General features: G+C 38.6%; 1 protein-coding gene and 1 long non-coding RNA gene across 2 annotated transcripts; both read right to left on the bottom strand.

Moving 5' to 3' along the window:
* LOC146246980 (uncharacterized) lies at nucleotides 1-967 on the bottom strand. The gene is made up of 2 exons (XR_014732278.1): nucleotides 837-967; nucleotides 1-736 (listed from the first exon to the last, which is right to left on the bottom strand). It is a non-coding gene; the product is annotated as an uncharacterized LOC146246980 (long non-coding RNA).
* Nucleotides 968-2,661: 1,694 nt separating this feature from the next.
* On the bottom strand, nucleotides 2,662-14,081 carry hsd17b12b (hydroxysteroid (17-beta) dehydrogenase 12b). Its single transcript, XM_084682543.1, has 11 exons — nucleotides 13,743-14,081; nucleotides 7,838-7,884; nucleotides 7,459-7,534; nucleotides 6,754-6,861; nucleotides 6,498-6,562; nucleotides 6,334-6,378; nucleotides 6,049-6,083; nucleotides 5,442-5,523; nucleotides 4,976-5,041; nucleotides 4,704-4,853; nucleotides 2,662-4,509 (listed from the first exon to the last, which is right to left on the bottom strand). The coding sequence occupies exons 1-11, from the start codon at nucleotides 13,918-13,920 to the stop codon at nucleotides 4,402-4,404; spliced, it is 960 nt and encodes a 319-aa protein (XP_084538669.1). The 5' UTR covers nucleotides 13,921-14,081; the 3' UTR covers nucleotides 2,662-4,401.
* Nucleotides 14,082-19,754: the final 5,673 nt, after the last annotated feature.

Below are 19,754 nucleotides of genomic sequence, written 5' to 3' on the forward strand. Positions count from 1 at the left end.
TATTCTTACAGTTTTATTTTTGGAATTAACATAGAAATATTCTGTTTTCTGTTCATATCACTTAACAAATGTCAAAAATAACAGTAACAGTGACAAAAATGGTATCACAAGTCCATGCTGCACTTACAGTAAAGCCTGTTTTACTGTTCACAAGCACAACCTTAATGCATACAATTCATATTGATGAAATACAAATACTTGTTGAGATCTTTTTTACAAATCAAACTTTGAATCCATTCTGAGGAGGGTCACTAAGAATTCAATAATTAAACTAACTCTTGCAGGAAGAGCTCAGGGCCTGTTTCCGTTTTCCTCTCAGCTCTTCAGCCTTTGTGATTGAGGTCACAAGAAGTCCTTGTCAAAAATGTTATGTGGACTCCCCATGTCTGGAGTCCAGTGTACGAGTGGAGCCTCTGCAGGCGTCACAGAGCCGTCCCTGAGTGCTCCTCCTCAGACCCTCCAGGGTCTGCAGGTAGGAGCGCTGGGCCAGATCTTCTTCCAGGGAGGATCCTCCTTCTTCCTCTTCTTCTGTGATGTTAGAGAAGAGACATGGCTGCATCCGTAGGAGGCGGGGCTCTCGGTAGATTCCTCGGCAGACCCGCTGTGGCGCTAGAAAATGGGGGTACTCCTCCATCGCCAAAGGCAACAGATGTGCTGGCAGTGTGTCCAGACTAGTGGCCATAACTCTCCAGATCTGTGATCAGGGGTGGGTGGAAAGTTTGTCTCAGTGGTTAACCTGAATTTACCAATTAAACAAATTGACAGTGTTACGGTAGAAGACTTGGTCAAATTTCTCAGATAAATGTTGATTTGAAAGTCCTCGGCCCAGTTCTTACATGCTTCGGCTCTGCAACTGGCCTCGGTAGCGGTAGGAGCGGTTGGCTGAATGAGGTTGTTGGTTCCACTTGCACTTACTCGGTTTCCACTCACTTAATGCTCTTCAAATTCCGTGGCATGCCTTTGTGAGATACTGATACTCCAAGCAGCAAGTGCTTATATAGATCTCACCACCCACACCCTCTCTCTTCCTCTGGGTATCCCCCCCTCCCTTACACCATGACAAAACACTTCCGGCTTCCATACCGATCCAACGGAATCAGCCCCCAGGAATAGCTGGCAAGCAGATACAGCATACAGAATGAAGTGACAGCAGGCAAAACGGGTTGTGTGAGTGTGGAAATAAAGAATAAGAGACAGTGAGAGGGATTTTAGCTTTCTGAAAATGCAGAGTGCACAATGATGCAGAATAACAATCAGCCAAGAAACAGAATAATAAAATAAATAAAAATAATCACCTCAATCTGATCATGGCAAATGAACATATGTATGGGTGGGCTTTTGCTCTATTTGGTAAGGGCTTGGGGCCCATATAGTCATAGGTATTACCAGCATGTGTTTACGTTTTCCAACAGACAACGTCATAACTGGCATATGGACATGGGGAGTTTTACCGACAGCATCTATAATTATGCCATTACCCTTCTACAGCATATGTAGTTTCCTGTTACGTGCCAGTGACGGATATGACAAATAGCATATTAGGATACTCATGAAGAGATATATGATACCTCATGTGTGAATTGCAAAAGTGACACATGTAATGAACACAAAATAACAAATTCTCAGGGACTTAGGGATGAGTATTGATAAGATTTTAACAATTCAGTTTCCTTATCAATTCCTGCTTATCGATTCGATTCCTTATCGATTTTCTTATCGATTCTCCCCTCTACAGCCAACTAGGTCTCTGCATCCTGCAACCCCCCCCCCCCCCCACACACACACACACACGTTCTAACCGGATTTCTCAAACTGGCTTTGACTGGCTCTGAAATGAGCTAATACCTACCACCTCTAGGCCTCTTCAGGCCTCTGTTTTCAAAACAAAATCTAATCGAGATAGAAACTTTCAGTTTCCTTGTCTTCAAGCTTTTATTACTCAACACCAGTAGGACTTACAGGGGTCCTAACAACAGGGGACCTAACTTCAGAGTATCACCTTTCAAAAGAGACCATTTACATGCATGTACTCCAAATGGTTCAACAACAGCTTTCAATGTACTTTGGGTATGTTGTTTAGACGTTTTCAGGCACATTTAACAGGACTATTAAAAGGTTAAACAATTAAAATGCTAAATGTAATACTGGATTACAAATCGATATGCTCAGTTTAATAATGGGACACGCGAATATTTGCTGATAACACACGCCCCCCGATAACGTGAAGTGATCAATAAGATCAATACTAATGGGAGACGAAAGCTAGAATGTATGCTTCAAACGACGGGACAGAAGATAACTTGATCGACTACACACAATAAAGGCAAATTGCTTCACACAGTAACAAGTGGCTTTGAGCAGTTAAGCTCTACCTTAGATAGTTAGAGTGAGGGACTGTTTAATTTTGAGACCAATGGTTTGGCTGGCTACCCGCCATCTGCTGTTGTCATGACAGGGAGCTAGATGGGGCGACATGAGAGTATGGTTTGTAAATCAAGACCGAAGCAACACAGAGACACACGGCAGCACCATGTGATACTGTAAGGGTATGACTAAACAGAAACAGATCTCTTAATGTAAATACTTTCAGAAGAAACTTATCATTTGAACAGGAGTCAACTCCACAAGTGCCTTTAAAGAATATATGCATCAACACTGAAAAAAGTTTAATTGACAAGCATGTTTATTGATGGAATGTGTATAGACAACAGATGTAACTAGGCCAGGGATTTAAACACACTGAACTAAATACTCCACTCAAAACATTCAAGAGCATCTTGTTTAAACTGAACAAAAGTGAAATCTAATTAAATGCAGAATCTATTCATATGAAGTAGAGAAATAATATATAGTTATGCCACATGTCAAACAATAATATTTTAATGGACCTCAAAAAAATCTGTTCACAAGTCAAATGTTTCATTCCAAAAAGCTATATCCATCTTAACAAAATGACACTTGATTGATACTTGGAATCAGTCCTCACAAACATTACCAACTTTTTATAAACATTTTGAATAATGATGTTCCATCTTAGACTGTTTGGTGAGGTTATGCCAATATTCCAGAAGATGAAAGTTTTTCTCAACTCAGACCTACAAGACAGAAACCTTTTGATCTACAGATTTTGCCTCCATAGTGAGAAGTGATTGTTTGGTCATTCACATGTAGCAAAAGAGCATCAGCATGGCTAAAACACACTCACTTAGTAATGCATCAGCCAGTGTTGTCATTCAAGTAAAACAATAGTATATTGTAATTGTTTAGATTTTTGGGGCAATGTATGGTTGTTGTTTTTCTAGAATTATTGATGGTTTTTCGAGACAACCTCTATTGTGTGACAACAAAACTTAACATGCTGAAATTGTCAAACCTTTGAAAATGCTGAACTTATTCAAGTGTGATGTAGTTAGTACACTGCCTCCTTCGCCAGGATAAATAGTAAATTACAAAGCCAGGTGTACTGGTCTGTGCATTCAAGTTTAAATCTCCCACACTTTTAATCACACTGATCTGCCAAGAATCACTTACCTTTATTGTGCAACTTCCTTCAAACCTAACTTCCCACTGGAAACTGAGATAGACATTTCATAGCCTTACTAGAAAGAGTAGTTGTTTCTCCCATCAATCTAGGTCCTTTCTCGCACCATAGATCACAACTGTTACAAAACCGTTTTGCACATTTTGTAAATATTGGACAATTAGAGTCAAGTCAGGCATTGATTCCATAACAGGCTCGCTACTTTGTTATAGCACCTGGCTAGTTAAGATCAACAACTGATTTAGATAATAAAGACCTGGAAAACCATACACTATTTTTGTACATGGTTTTCTACAGTAAAAACTATTAATTCAAAATACAACAGAATCCCTTCAAAACCAAAAAAGCTTCTCAGAAATCTGAAGGAAAAATATAATTTTGGAATTGACTATCTTAATGAACTATTTTCTATCAAAAGGATTTAAGAAAAATAATGTCAACGCCTTGTATTTGGGGTATTATCTGAAGCAACTAAGAACAAGCAATAAAGAACATGCCTTTTAGAAGAAATTAGACAGATAATGAACAGTTTTTTTTTTTTTTCTTCATTTTGTGTGTGAACCTACCAAAATATTCTCTAAAACTACAGTCAAATAAGAGTTAGTGTTTTTGTTGAAGAGCTTGTTCAAAGTTTCAATTTTCAATTTTCAACTAGAGAACACACAAGTAAACTTTCACCAATAACTATACCAGAGCTTCCCTAAAGCTAAGGTGTAATTTGCCACCTTTCATACTAGAGGACCACACACACACACTTTCATGTTCTTGGCGGTAAATTCCACGATGTTATGAAGGAAAATCAAGCAGATGGTCCCATATTTTCATTGTTGGTCCAATTTAGCGTGAGCTCTTGAGCGCCTTTAACCCTGCTTCTGTTTCTTCAGGTAGCGAGAGCGCTGAGACAAGCTCATTCCCATCACATAACTGTTCAGGAGCCTTGCAGGAAGCAGGGCTGTGGTCAACCATCCCTGAGGAAAAGGAGCACACATTATAGAGCAATATTCTTTGGCGAATGCATTTCAGGATTTAAGTTGTAACTTGTGTAAGTCCTGGTAAAAACGGAATTCTCCATGTTCTAATTGGGATTCAATACACAAGTGGCATTTTAACACACGCATCCAAGACCCAGATGCATGCGCTCACATAATTCACATGCCCTTACCAAGATAGAATGGGGAAGGTAGCCATTGGTCTGACTCTCCAGTCCCACAGTATTGAGTTCTGCAGCCACGTAGCGCTGTGGGCTGGGTTTGTCAAGTGTGGCCCGGCGGATCTTGCTCAGCTTGGTGGCCACGTAAAATGGCAGGACGCTCTGAAGAAGAGATGGGGTTTGGTTACTGACATGAGAAGTAAAACTGAAAAGGGTAAACACTAGAAAAACACTGACATTCTAAGAACTGATCATGACTGAAGATGAATGTACATCTGTTTTACCTGAATGATGATACCTTTGCTCTTGTACTCAGCATTTAGCCCCCGGGAGAAGAAGTCCACGAATGCCTTGGGGAGCAGGGAACGAGGGGGGCGGGTTACAGAACCAAAGCTTCCTAAAAAACCAACGGTACTTGGAAACATCTGTGCGTGTTTTTATGATATTCTTAGGATACATTATGCATTTGTGTGTGTATAAGGAAGAGATATCATTGTTCATGTAAATCGTAACGACTCTACAAAAGGCTAATGGTTGGTGCTAGTCACTTCTGGGTAAAAGACTGAGTATACACAGGACAATCACATTTTCAGGCCTGAAATGTAAGATTTACACTGTGCATTGCGGACAATAAAGTCAACAAAATGAACAACATGGAGCGTGCTTACCATGGTCCAGACTCAGCTGGTAAGCAATTTGCAAAAGCTTCCACACTAAGTATAATAAAATGGAAAAATATCAGGCTACTACCTTGGAGGCGGAGTAGATAGTGAGGAGGGGAACAGGATACATTCCACTGGCTGAGGAGATGTTTAGGATGGCACCCTTCTTTCTGAGAAATGAGAGGGAAATAGAAAAGGTACCAATATGAAGTAATGTAATGCTATACAAAGGGGAACATTATGTGTGGAGAATAGAATCAATATTGACCACTTGCCTCCATGAGTGTCTGTTTCAGTGTACAGTAATATTAGAGGTAACAGTTTGTAGTGTCCAAATATTGCCTATGCACACACTGTCAAGAAACCACAGAGCTAGTTCGATTAATCTCTTAAAAATGTGCAGCCGACTTTGTTGATGGTCATTGTCTATAGAACAGAAACTGAGGACCTTTCAAAAGGAGAAAATGGATTTAAGCCCAACCCATGCAAATTGTATTGAGCCATTGTTAACAGAGTTTTTTGCTGTTATGCTACTGTAGTTTGATTAGAATTGCGCAAAGGAGACTGGCATTATTATTGACATCAAGTCTCAATTTTAATGCATGGTGAAGTTCTTGTTAAGGTAAACAACTGTTAATATTGCAGTTGTAAGCAGCCGTAAAACCTCCCTCTCCCCCCCCCCCCCTTTTCCTCACCTCTCCACCATCCGGGGTAGCACCAGACGTGTCATCTGCAGACAGAGACATAGAGATGAGTAGAACGCATGGAGAGGTGAGAAGAACATGAGGGAGAGAGATGGATAAAACAGAGACATATTGACTGTGGGCGTTAAGGGAAGCGGAAGGCGTGGGTATAAATTCACTGTTGCTTTGGGAACAGTCGTAGAGGGATGAAAGGGGGCGGGATCATCCACCCTTGCATAGAGAGCTGTATTTGTGTGTGGGTGTGTGAGTGTAGGACTGTCCAAAGTGAGCACTAACCTGACAGACAGATGTGATGTTGATGTTGATCATAGTGTCTATGAACTGAAAGGGGAAAAAAAACATATTACTAACGAGATAATAAAATGTTAGGTTTGTGTCTGCATTGCATGTAACTTAATATCTTGATAATAAAAAGCAAGAACAGGATCACTGGGACTCACACTGTCCAGATTGGGAACATTGAGGAAGAATTCTGGGTAAGAGTAGGAGATTCCAACATTATTCACTATAAAAGAGAACAGGGGGGAAAACAAATAATAGTGTGAGTGATGAAGACTCCAACTTTGGTTCAAATGAATTAAGAACACAATATAATTTCAAACAAAAAATAGGGTGGAGAATTTAGACCTAGATTGCACAAAAATGCATTAGGGGCAACATTTTAATGATTGAAAGATGTTTCGATCTTATCCTTACCTAATACACCAATCTCAAGTCCAGCAAGACCAGCTTCAATCTTATGATAAATGTCTAGAGCACTGAAGTCTGCTGCAATGGTTTTGGTCTCAACACCACATGTACTTTCTAAAGGGGAAAAAAGTGAGAGTTATTAAACATTTGAGAGAAAAATGTAGTGGCTACATCAACCAGCAGATGGTGCTGTCCCGTAAGAAACTGGGGATTGGCTGGCTCAGTGATGTCTTGAGTGGCACTGATGGGTTCTTTAGATTTATTTGGGGTTTGATTCAGACACTACAGCGGTAACGGCTTCATCAACAGGAAGGCCAGACTAACCTAGTGATGTGTATGATGGCCACAGTAATGACTACTACTCAGTTAACTGAACATAATGTTTGACCATTTATGGTTTTGGGCACATCAATTTCAGCAGAGGTAATATAGGCGGCTATTTGGCTTAACCTTTGTGAGCAATGAGAAACAAGAACACAGTTTATGGGTAGGTGGTTCCCCAAAGGTAAGAATGATTAGTCAACTTTCTGATCTCTGTCTTACGGGTGCCTGTTCTCAGATACAAGATAAGAGCACAGGGTTGAAAAAAAGTCTGAATAAAAGCCTACTTACATTAGGCCTACAAGGTACACACACTTATCCAGTGAGCTTGGACATTCAGTATCCTGGACACCATTTCTCCCAGGACACACACTTTCTCCATATGCTCACCAATTGACTTGGAGACTTCATCCAGCTTCTCCTGAGTACGGCTGATGAGCACAATAGAAAAGCCCCGACGAGCGAGCTATAGAAAAACATGTCAACGATCAGGGCATGTGTTACTGTACTGTAGGCGAGGAGCCAGAGACAGTCTAAACTGTCGTCTCTTCAAATTTGCTCTGGGCACTAGCATCCCACAAAACGTATTTATAATAAACACACACCTGTATTTTTGATACAGCTCTTATACAGTGTACGCATGTGCACGTGAGGAATCCCCTTTCACCACTCCACCTCTATTCTCTGATCTCCTGGTGCAAACCTCTCCCCCGATGACTCATGGTGATTGCTGTTGAGGGCCTGACGTGTGAAACACAGGGAATCTTACCTCCTCCGCGTAGGCTTTCCCGATTCCATCCGTAGCTCCCGTCACAACTGGAGTGCAGAAGAAACAAGGCAAAATCACATTAGTAAAAAGAGACACATGCAAAAATACTTTTTATAAAAAGCGACACCCAATGAGGATTTGATAGTCCACAATGAATTCATTAAATATTGTGAATATGAAGGATAGGTTACCAAATATGATATTACAACAGTATTGTAGTACATAAGACATTATTAGAAAACATTTGATACAAGCTAGGGATAAGCTTTTGTTAAAGCCATCTCTAGCCATTCTCCCCCACATCCATTGCCTTTCCCAACCATCCGTCACTACACCCAAGCCCCTTCCCTCTGCAACCTTGATGAGGACGAGATGCAAAGCATCCACTGGGGCTGCCCAAGAGCAGAGAGGAGAGGAGGAAAAGGACAGAGGGAGGGCAGATGACAAACATGAAGATAGAGAAGGACGGGGGGTGAGGAAGGATTCTGGGGCCAGCTAAAAATAGAACAAGCAGATTGAACAGAAGAGAGGAGAACAGGGGAGAGAAGAGAGAGGGGGAGTGTGTAAGGGCAACAACACGGGAAACATTTGGCAAGGTTATTTTTAGCCATTTTAAGAATGAATTACCCTGCATGAGGGCAAACAATTGGGTTTACTACTCAAGGTGTTCCCTTCACTCAAAAAAACAAGGGCTATATTAATAATCATATATTATGAATAAAAACCACCATAACATATGTAGCATGGGTGAATAGAGGTCCACGTACCCACGTAGGGCAGAAGCTAGCCTTGTTATAATACATATGGTGACTTATTGACATTTAACAGTATTTATTTGCTGCTCGTTTAAAATGACATTTAAGTAGTCAGACTATTAACAGACTGTCATTGACTGTAGCTGGTTGGAGCTTAACTTAAAACCCCTACAGAGTCCACTATTGTATGCTATTTCAAACAACGCAACAAACTTTGACATTTTTCAAACTCCAACTGGTAATTCTAAGACCTATTTCAATTACTTTATCTATAGTGCACGTGAATGATTAACCCAATCTGCTACACTGCCCATTTTAGCCACACAGATCTAATCATGCAAGTGGAAATCTTAAAGGATAATTTTATTATCCATTATTTCTTAATGCAGTTTCTCCTTTAGATAATGAGTGTGCTGGATAACTGTTACATAACACTGAGAAGTATAAGGATCATTCTTTTGGTGAGAAGAGGCACACATTGGCACTCTGGTGATGAATCCACACCAATTATTTCCAAAAGACACAATACAAACTTTACAAAAGAACTAATCACTAAAGGCATGAGGAAAATGATGGTGGTTGTAAATAACACAACATGCATAAGAACATGCATAATTGTGAAAATCAAGCTAATTTTAGAATCAAACAGAATTTCAAACAGAATTTCTCTGCAGACCTGAACTGGTTATAGCTGTATGTATACACACACTTGAATATTCCAGAGCTAAAAAAAGATCTAGAGATTTAAAATAGCGGCAGGCACTGCAGCCTTGTCTTCCAACATCACTGCACAGAATACCAACGAGCGCCTACTCCCAGCAGTCCCCTATACCCTCAGTTACACACAACCGGACACACATGCCGATCCCAAAAAAACACACTCACAAACACTTCTATTGACACAGGCAACACCCCCCCCCCCACACACACACACACACAGACCCCTCTCATCCCACCCCCAAAAAACACACAAGTCAAAACAGCAGTATTCAATATGCTACTACAATACTGGCAAATTGAATGTGCTTGGAAGGCACGCACTGTTCTTTTACTGCAAACCCATTCATGGTTGAGTGCCAGCTTTGAACATAAATTCTGCCCTTGGATGCACCAGTGTTACACAATCTTCCCCAGTCTTTCTCTCTCCCCTGAGAGGACATCGTCTCTGTGATTTGTTGAAATATGATGGAACCACCCGCTCCACTAGGAGGCACGCCTCCTTCGACAGCATGGGGTTCAATGTGACTTTACAGATAGGCAGATCATTTTGAAATATTGCAGTCATAAGCCCTGTATGTATTTGTCTATACCTCCTTGAGATAACATCTGATCTAACATGATGTTATAGGTGAAAGTGTGTTTCTCTAAAAATGTGTTTGTGTTAGGCTAGTTATTTATCAATGGAGGAAGAAAGGTTTTATGAGGAAAAACACCAGCAGAAAAAAAGGCTTATTTTAGTATTTTTCAAATGAATAACAGTTCTTGTGTAGTTGTAGTGGGTGTGTCTGAAATTAGGCTATTCCTAAATCAAATCATTTTCAGTTATTATATACATCTAAACTGCGGTCTGAGGACCCTATGTTATGTGTGCCTATCCAAACTAGGTCCCAACTCGAACAAGTGCTTTCTGATTTCCAATCACGTTTATCTTTATTGATGTGCAAAAAAAGTTTAATCACAGTTCTGCAGCATGACCTTTTTAGCAGTTTACAGTTGCACAAGAAGTTGCACCTGGCCATTCCGATCAAGGGTCTCTTTCAAAGCAGGCTGCCTCCAACACATTGATAATATGGTTATATTTTGATCAATAACCCTGTTATGAAAGCCATAGGAAAATATAGGATTTGTGGTATACAGAGCTAATTTAATTACTTGAACTAAAGTCTACAGCATATAGACGACAAAGTAAAACATTCAGACATGGTTAGCATACTATGACCAGCAGATGAGAAACGATTCCATGTAAGCATTTCATTTTCAACAAAAGGATTTCAGTCATGAAATCTCAGCATGTAAAGAACAGTCACGGTAAAGTATTCTATATTATCCTAACAGAACAAGAGGCGTTTTAGTGGGGAGTTCACAATGAAATGATGGGGGAGAGGCGGAGTAGAAGTTGAGAACACACACTTACTGGAAAGACAAAAGTGTTCATGAACAGAAGAATAGTCAAGGTATTTAAAGCAGCGTCACGTGGCAGAGTGTGCACATTTTATTAGTTTATTTGAAACTAAACTAGTTTAGTTTATTACACACACAGCAGACACACAGCAGACACTGCAGACACACACAGACACACACACAGACAGAGGAGACACACTTTTAGTGAGCAGAGAAAATGAATCAAATCCCCTGAGTACTGAGTCTCACTTATGAATGGCTCTAGTCTCTTTTTATAGATGGCTCTAGTCAGCTTGTATAAATTAGGACAATTTCTTAATCAAGTCAGCTTTAGGGAAGAAGCCTCATGATAAGGATAATGATAAGGGCCAAACTTGCTAATTATATATATATATATATATATATAATTTTTTATACAACTTTCATTCACTCTACACTAACTCAGAAATAATTTTAATGCAAATTTTCTATCAAATGAACACATTGGATATAGCCTCGAACTGTTATGGGGTGGGTAATAACCAAAAGGTTACTCCCTACAGTAGTAGTGAATTGATAAGCTGGGGAACTCAGAAAAAAGACCAATACACACCGACGTCACGTTACATTGCCAACTTTACCTTTAGAAAGGAAGACTAGAACCAACCACATACGTAATCCATAGAAAAAATGACAAAACAGCCGTGCAATTTATTATGGGTCAGGTCCAAGCAGAACTCAATGACCATGAGTCTGCCACTTAGCTGTCCTTGATAGCTGTGTCCAACAACAAGCTACACATTTACGTTTTGCAACAATGGTAGATATCAGTTGAATCCTTTTGTCTAAAACCAGGTAGCACACAATTCATACAATATTACGCAACATTGTAGTTTTGTGGATAATATTGTACGTTCAGAGTAGTTCTGTCTGTCTCATTTAGTAGCCTAGGCTACTCCACTGTCTGCTGAAATGTGGAGCATTTGTTTCAGCAAAGACATGGCACTTGACATTCAGAGGTTCACTTAATCTGAAAAATGTCCTTGTTTATTTCACACAAATCGCAATTTGCATGACATATCAAAGTTTCAAATTGAGGAGTATCTATACTCCACACCAAGGTCACTGTGAAAATGACCTTACTATGACATAGTACTATGACATGTTACTTACTCATAATTGCACAATAGTATGAGTCAGTTATTGAACTATTGTCGCCATCATTGTGGCAAATATTCAGAATATAATGTGAAGCAATAGCCGGCTTGCATGGAATATCATAGGTACTAAGTAACATAATACGAGTATACCTTTGTCTGAAATACTATAGCCTACAGAAGCAGACAGAATGACACTTAAGACTCAGGGTGCTAAGGGATATCTCCTGATCTTCGCTCCTGGTTAATCCTTCAAACAGTTAAAGCCAGGGACACACTAGAGGATTGTTTTAAAGATCCCATGACATGCTGTTTTTGGATGCTTTTATATAGGCCTTAGTGGTCCCCTAATACTGTATCTGAAGTCTATTTCCCGAAATTCAGCCTTGGTGCAGAATTACAGGTACTATGAGCAGTCCCACAATGAGCTTTCCTCAGGACGCGCTGTTTCTGTGTCTGTAGCTTTAAATGCTGTGAGGAAGAAAGAGGCGGGCTAACTGCCATGTTTTGGTAGTTTGCAAGCCATGATGTCTCGAGCAAAAACCAATGTTGCACTCGCACGGTCGTAGCTCGCTTTTTTTATTGGTGGGCCAAATTCCCTGTGCGGCAAAGCAGAGAAAGCGGATGTAACCTTCCCTAGTGTGAGGTCACAATAGCAGATTTTCTAAACCGAGCGTTTGAGCTAAAGCAATAGGCCCCAAGATTGCTTTATTGCTTTACTAAAACTGTTACTACAAATATTTGATATGGTTTCATCAATAAAAACAATGAGAAACAAAATAGTTTGATAATAAACCGTCATTCTTCTGCTACTACAAAGTATAGTTCCTACATAAATCGTTGCCACGCAACAACCAGTTGGACATCGTTGCCGTCTTTTTCAATTTGAAATATTCGATGCGCAGTAATATGGAATGTTAAAGAATCTTATGAGGACAACCTGTGAGGTTATGCTGGATTTTGGCATGGAATGCGATATAGCCAATCACAATCAAGGATGGGAACAACTAGTTTTAGAATCTCATTTTCTCAATGGCGGAGAAGAATACCCAGGGCTTGGTTTACACTTATTGAAATGTCTAGCCACTGGGGGACCAAAGGCAGGCTAGGGGAACTCATATTAATGTTAAATAACCTCCTAAAGTTAAGTTTTCATGTCATGGGACCTTTAATCCTGACGCATTCATATCCCATAGTATCCACCTATTAAAATACAAAGCATATTCATAGTTGCACACATACTTGGATAAGCAATTGTATGACAAACATTGATCTAAAAAATGTTATACTATCAGCAAAGTCCCGGATGTATTCACATCTATTATGTTTAGGGGGGAGAAAACACAGTCCATCACATTGTATTCACTGTAGTGAGGCACAGAGACAGCGCCATTGTACTACAATGGTGTTACATTGTAGTTTAAACAGGGCGTACTCGATTCGAGAAAGGCTAGACAATCTTACAAAGTTGGGAAGAAATTTGAAATAGAAAATACTGACTTTATTACACATGGATATTGTATTGTTTGAATATGTAGCCTAGTTAGTTAGATACAATATTAGGCAATAGATAAAAACCGTGTAATAGGAAAAAGTTATTTCTACTAGCTAGCTATAGCCTAGCTAGTCTTGAGACGTTCAGTCAGTCTATCAAATAGCAACCTAAAACACATTTGCACTTTCTTTTAAGCAACGTATACCACTGCTAAATTGTTTTTCCTCATGAGCACGCATTCCTATTTGCAGGGCAGTCGGTCAAGACTCGAGGAACATAACAGATCACAGATGCAGCAGATAACCTTTTGCCTATAAGCCAGAGCCTCAAGTCTATATTCCACCATGACATCGGATTACTCCCGTAATAAAGCTCGACTGGTTACTTATGCCACTCACCTGCCCATTTTCCGAGGTTAGTTGGTGATACCAACCGGCCGTTCCCCAGTACCCATACCCTGATCCCGGAGAGCAATCGATAAATGGAGCTCACTGACACCCAGGCCGTGGTCAACACACCAATCCAAAAAAGTGGCGTTTCCACTGCGCGCAGAATAAGCTCTCCGTTCGACGACATAATAGTACAATGTTCTCAACTCAATATGCACTTATCTAAAATGTGCTTGTGTAAACTGGTCTAGTTGTTGACCACGGGCTGTTGACCAAAGGTTTTCACTATCCTGCTCATCGAAATCACTATTTTATCCGCACACTCGTGCTTCCGCGTCTGACACTTCCGGGTCATCACACATTTGCACCAATGATTGGTGTAGATATGAGTGCATCAAAATGTATGCTATGTGATTGGTCTATTGTGATTGTCAATTCTTCTCTTTTAGTTTTACGACAGGTGGAAGGTAGCATTCTCTGATTGGTTAGAAATATTGTTCGATGTCCAGAGATGTGTGTAACACACGACCAATAGATCATACGAGAAAGACAAACGTTGTTAGCCCTTTGGATTTGCTGTCCATATTAACAAAAAACTCAATAGTTAAATATGTTATTACTTCAGCACAACACCAATGTCGACAGCTCCTGGACATTCTGCCTTTCCCTCAATGAGGTTGGGAAGTTGGTCTGCTGAAATATATGTATTGATGTTTCATTTAAAACCCACAATCCTTGAAAGGATAAGCATGATACAATATTTGCAGAATTTAAAAAATAAAACACAACCAGTATTTTACCTTGTGGACTTTGCCAAAAGTAACTTTTATTTCTTTTTTTGTTTTTACCTTTTTTGTATACTTTTTAAAAACTCTTTAGATTGTGTCAATTTCATGACAAATAACAGATATTATGTGCACTTACAGGGCATACAGTGTCCATAAGTGAATAAAAATACAAACATTCTCAAATCCTCACACAGTACATACTTGAAAATGAAACATTTAGATTAGTTATTATATTGACACAATGTCTCTGTCATTCTCACAGTCCAAAACTATTATTTTGTCATTGTGTACTTTATGCCTATAGTGCATGGACCCTTTTAGATGGCTTTCATTCATGGGACACCTTAGAATCTATGAACCATAGATTTTGTTTGTTATTGATATTCTACTTTCACTTAAATGACTGATACAGGCTCAGACATGTTTTTTTTCCCCGGTTGCACATGTGCTGTATGTTGTTTAAACTGGAGTGGAGCAGACTTGCAGTGGTCTATAACATGAGACTGTTATGTAATAGGGTCTAAAAAAATAATTAGAAGCTTTGGTAGCATTAGAATAGAGAAGTGTATAACCAATTGTTGTCCATGAGATTGATTTGTTGGGAAACCACAAAAACCAATACTTTCTGTGATTTTTAGAAGCAAGGCCTGTTGATGAAAATGAAATAAAGTGTACAAAGAGATGTATTCTTATGTGCCACACATGTTAACCACTGTATTTATGATGCAGGTCTTAACACAACTGTTGTTTTACATTAACTCTGTCAGTCGTTAGATATGAATGTGTTAAAAATGTGTTAGTTTCAAATGTTACTGACAATGCTGTTCATCTCACTATGTCTCACACAGATCCTCAACACTACCAAGATTTTGTGGTAGATCATATTGTAAACCATGCATGTCTTACTGAAATAGGTTAAATTGAAATGTTCATACTCCTTTTTTGCTGTTCCATCTCAAATGCAATTAAGATAAATAACAGTAGAAATGGTTCTATCAAACAAAGTGTGTGATGGAAGTTATGAATATCAATCATTGTCCATGGTTAAATGTCTTTCAAATATGAATTTATTAGACAACACAACGTGCATGGATTCTAATGCTTCCAAAAGGATGATAATATTTTTGGGAGATACTGTAGAATGACAGTACGGTCCTGTGTGCTAATTTCAATGGCACAATTTTCAACTTTATGTTTTTACCACTAAACTGTAAATGTAAAAAGATTATTTCAAAGAAAGAGAGGTTCAACAATCTCTCTAAAGTGCTCTAGGATGGGTCTGAGGTGGGCTCCCTCCTGCACCACAAAAGGTGAAGTTTTGAACTCTGACCCCTAATTGGCATGGTTCATCCCCATACAACTATTACGACTGAAAGTGTTAGCTGCTCCTGGCATTCTCTAATCCCTGTTCTCCTCTCTGTCCCCCCCACACATCCCCTGTGGTATGGGGGGTCTGAGCTGTCAGGACCTGCCTGGTCGTCGGTCTACCAACGCTGGACCAGGTCGTCAACCGGAAACCAGCCTCCATGACGGCCAACAGCGAGTTTCCAGGTCCCATCCAACGTCTATAAAGCCGAACAATGGATTTTTGGTGTTTCAAAACCCATTGACACTGTATGACTATGTTTAGCTTGTGTTCTGCTCCTCTCTCTTGCCAACCGTCTCTGGAGGAGGGGATCCCTCTCTGAATTGCTCCTCCCAAGGGTTCTTCCATTTTTTCTCCCGTTGGGAGTTTTTCTGGGAGTTTTTCCTTGTCTTCCTTGAGGGTTTAGGTTGGTTGAGTTGGTTGTGAAGCCCTCTGTGACATGCTTGCGTGTAAAAAGGGCTATACAAATAAATTTGATTTGATTTTTGATTTGATACAACGCACATTCACATGCATGCTTATGCATGTTGTTACTCACCACAGTTGATCTGCAATCACATTTTGAGTGTATGGTAGAGCTGTTATTGGTTATGCATCTAACTCATCAAAATTTTCCTCACCGAACATTTATATATATCCAATCTTTAACTCATCTCATCAAACACTTTGAGGTAGTATTACATTTTTGTCTAATTGTAGTTGTTGTCAAAGCTAGCAGGTGAAAAGCTTACATTTACATGTTTTCATTTAGCAGATGCTTTTATCAAAAACTTGTCAAGAGAGAGCTTTACAAAAGTGGTAGGTCACTGATCATAACAACGAGATAGCCCCAAAACATTGCGGGTAGCCAAAACATGAAGAATACATTTTGAAAAGCAAATAAGTACCAATGGGAAAAACCATAAGAGCATGTAGTGAAACAAGTTACACATGTAAACAACATGAACCTCAAAAAGTGCAAGAGTGTACCCGTAGAAAAAGCAAGCAACAATAATATAATTCACAGCAAGTACAAGAAGTTAAATCAGTTACAACTAACCAACAAGAGCAACAAATCCCTCAAAAGCTTGTTTATTTGCCCAGAAAAATTCCATATGAAGATTTTATTCTCCGTGTTTGTTTATACAAAATACCAAAATGATCAATGTTTTCTTATTCGTTTATTGGCAATTTATTTTTAGAATATTTACATTGTAGATGACTAATGTACAACAATGCACATGATGAACTAATGTCAAACAAAAAGCTAACATTTACAAAACTATAATTTTTCTATGGTAAAATATTGTGGCTAGTAAACATGAAAGAAATGACACGTTACATAATTTTTCCCTGTTTAAAACATACATAATATGTGTGGCATATTATACCCATACTGTCAATAGCATTTTAAACTGCATCACTGAGAGAAACATACATAGCAAGAGATTTTTTGTGTGAGAGTGGTTGATCATTCTTATGGTTCATTAAAACAATGTACAATAAATTGACTTGTCTGGAACAAAAAAGTGATGTAATCTATGTTTTGTTTTAACATTTAGAGTGCATGCAATAAATAAACTAAACTACTCAATATGAATAAAAAAGGAATGGCGACTGCAGGAGGATGTCTGCATTTGATGCCAGACATGACAGTTATTATCTTTATTATCTCATCAGCTGTTTGTCATATATTAAATAACAATGTAAAATTTAAGTAGATATTATTCCAGTAGATTTTTTGTGTGAGTGGTTGACCATACTTACGGTTCATTAAAACAATGTACAATGAATTGACTTGTCTGGAACAAAAAAGTGATGTAATCTGTTTTGTTTTTAAATTTAAAGTGCATCCAATAACTAAACCAAACTACTCAATATGAAAAAAAAAGGAATGGCGACTGAGGGAGGATGTCTGCATTTGATGCTAGACATGACAGTTATTAACTTTATTATCTCATCAGCTGTTGCTCATATATTAAATAGCAATGTCAAATTTAAGTAGATGTTATTCTAGCAATTTAATTGTCTAGACAGATTTCAGAGCACAGTTTGAACAACATTGTTTTTACCTAGTTCAGGTTGTTTCAGGCAACCTCAATCTGGCCTGCAATATCTGATCATACATCTATAAACCTGGGATTTACAGTAAGATATGTTTTTGGAGGCAGGCAAAACATTTAAGTTGATAGCATCATTTTGTTTGATTTTGAATCTCATTTTGAAACTGTCACATAGGATTCTTTTAACATGGTCTGGTTCCAAGACCAGACTATCTTCTATGTTTGAAAATTTGGAAAAATCTATTTTTATCAAGGCCTACAACAGGTTATGATTACACAAACTATCAACTGTGGATTTGTTGATATTAAGTTATGATGACAGTTGAACATTACTATGGGAAAACATGTCAGCATAGGTACAGTACAAGAAACCATACAGTAATCTGTAAATATATACGTTGTTGTTCGGACATGAGAAAAATTAGGGAAAAAAAACACACAACCACACGATATTTAAACATGCCAATTCCCATTAAGTAAAAGGATAGTTCATGCACAATAAAAGGGAAAATCTAACTGTGTGTGCGTTTGTGTGTGTGAGTGTATGTGAATGTATGGACATGCGTGTGTGTGTGTGTGTGTGTGTGTGTGTGTGTGTGTGTGTTTTTCTGCGTGTATTCATATGATGCAAAGCTACCACACACACAACCCCAAACACCTTTCTACAGTATCCTAAAGGTGTTTTTTAATTATGAAATTAAAATGCCCATTTTGAATGCTACAGACAACGCAATAAACCTAATACTGCATATAATTTGGCAGTATCTAATCTAGGCACAAGTGCATCTGAAAATTCAAAAGGTCTCAAAAGTCAGTGTAAATTGTACTTAAAAACACGTCCAGCAGAAGCATTCTTACGCACCTTTCACCAGTCCCTCATGCCTCTGCATTTGTCTGAAAGTGAGTGTCATCCTAGACACTTATCATCAGACAAGGAGCACCAGTACATTGAAACAAACACAGTAACTAAGACCCAATAGTATAGTCATTGAATCACAATAACCTCTGTTGATTAATGTTGAACACTCAAAATGACCAGTGTTTTAAGAAGTGTGAGAGAAGTGTCAAGTAAATAAGATTGAATGTTTTCCAAAACTTTTAAACTGCAACACTATAATGATGAATCAATCCATAAGAAATACAGTATAAAATATTGCTTCGGAAATTGCAATTATTGAGACAAACAATGTGCAACGTAGTTTTTCACCTGGTTCTTATTTCAACTAGCTGTTAATTCACAAGACATGCAATCAAACTAATAAATATCCAAGTCATTTTTGACAACTTTTTACTTTTAAAATGATTATACTTCACTTGTACGCAAGCACACACGTACACCCACACACAAACTGAATGAGGAGACAATGTTATTTGTGTCCTGCCTGTTTACAAGACTGAAAACATCAATATGTTAACAATAAACAACAGAAAGATGCATCAAGAGAAAAACACGTTACTATAAATGTATAGATTCAAATGTGTATTGTATTTGAATATACAGTATAGACACTTATGTACTATGGGCCATCAGGAACACTCAAGGTAAAAGCACAAAAAAAAACAATGACAATTTCTTCAGTTTAAACATGCATGTGTTTTTATGCAATTATTCCTTCCTGTGGAATGATCAGAGCTCAATTGAAACCATAAAAACAGCAATATTGCACACTCTTCAATCATATCCACGTGAAGACTGTGATAACTATTTAATATGAACTACATCCAAACAGGATGCCATGCTATAAAACGTTTCCCTACCTCAGTCCTTCTGTCCTGGAGTACATGGTACAGACACCTTGGTCAGTAATGAAAAATGAATTACAAT

Source organism: Hypomesus nipponensis, chromosome 19 (genome assembly GCF_054491055.1).
Source record: "Hypomesus nipponensis isolate SF chromosome 19, ASM5449105v1, whole genome shotgun sequence".
In the NCBI taxonomy this organism is placed as follows: domain Eukaryota; kingdom Metazoa; phylum Chordata; class Actinopteri; order Osmeriformes; family Osmeridae; genus Hypomesus; species Hypomesus nipponensis.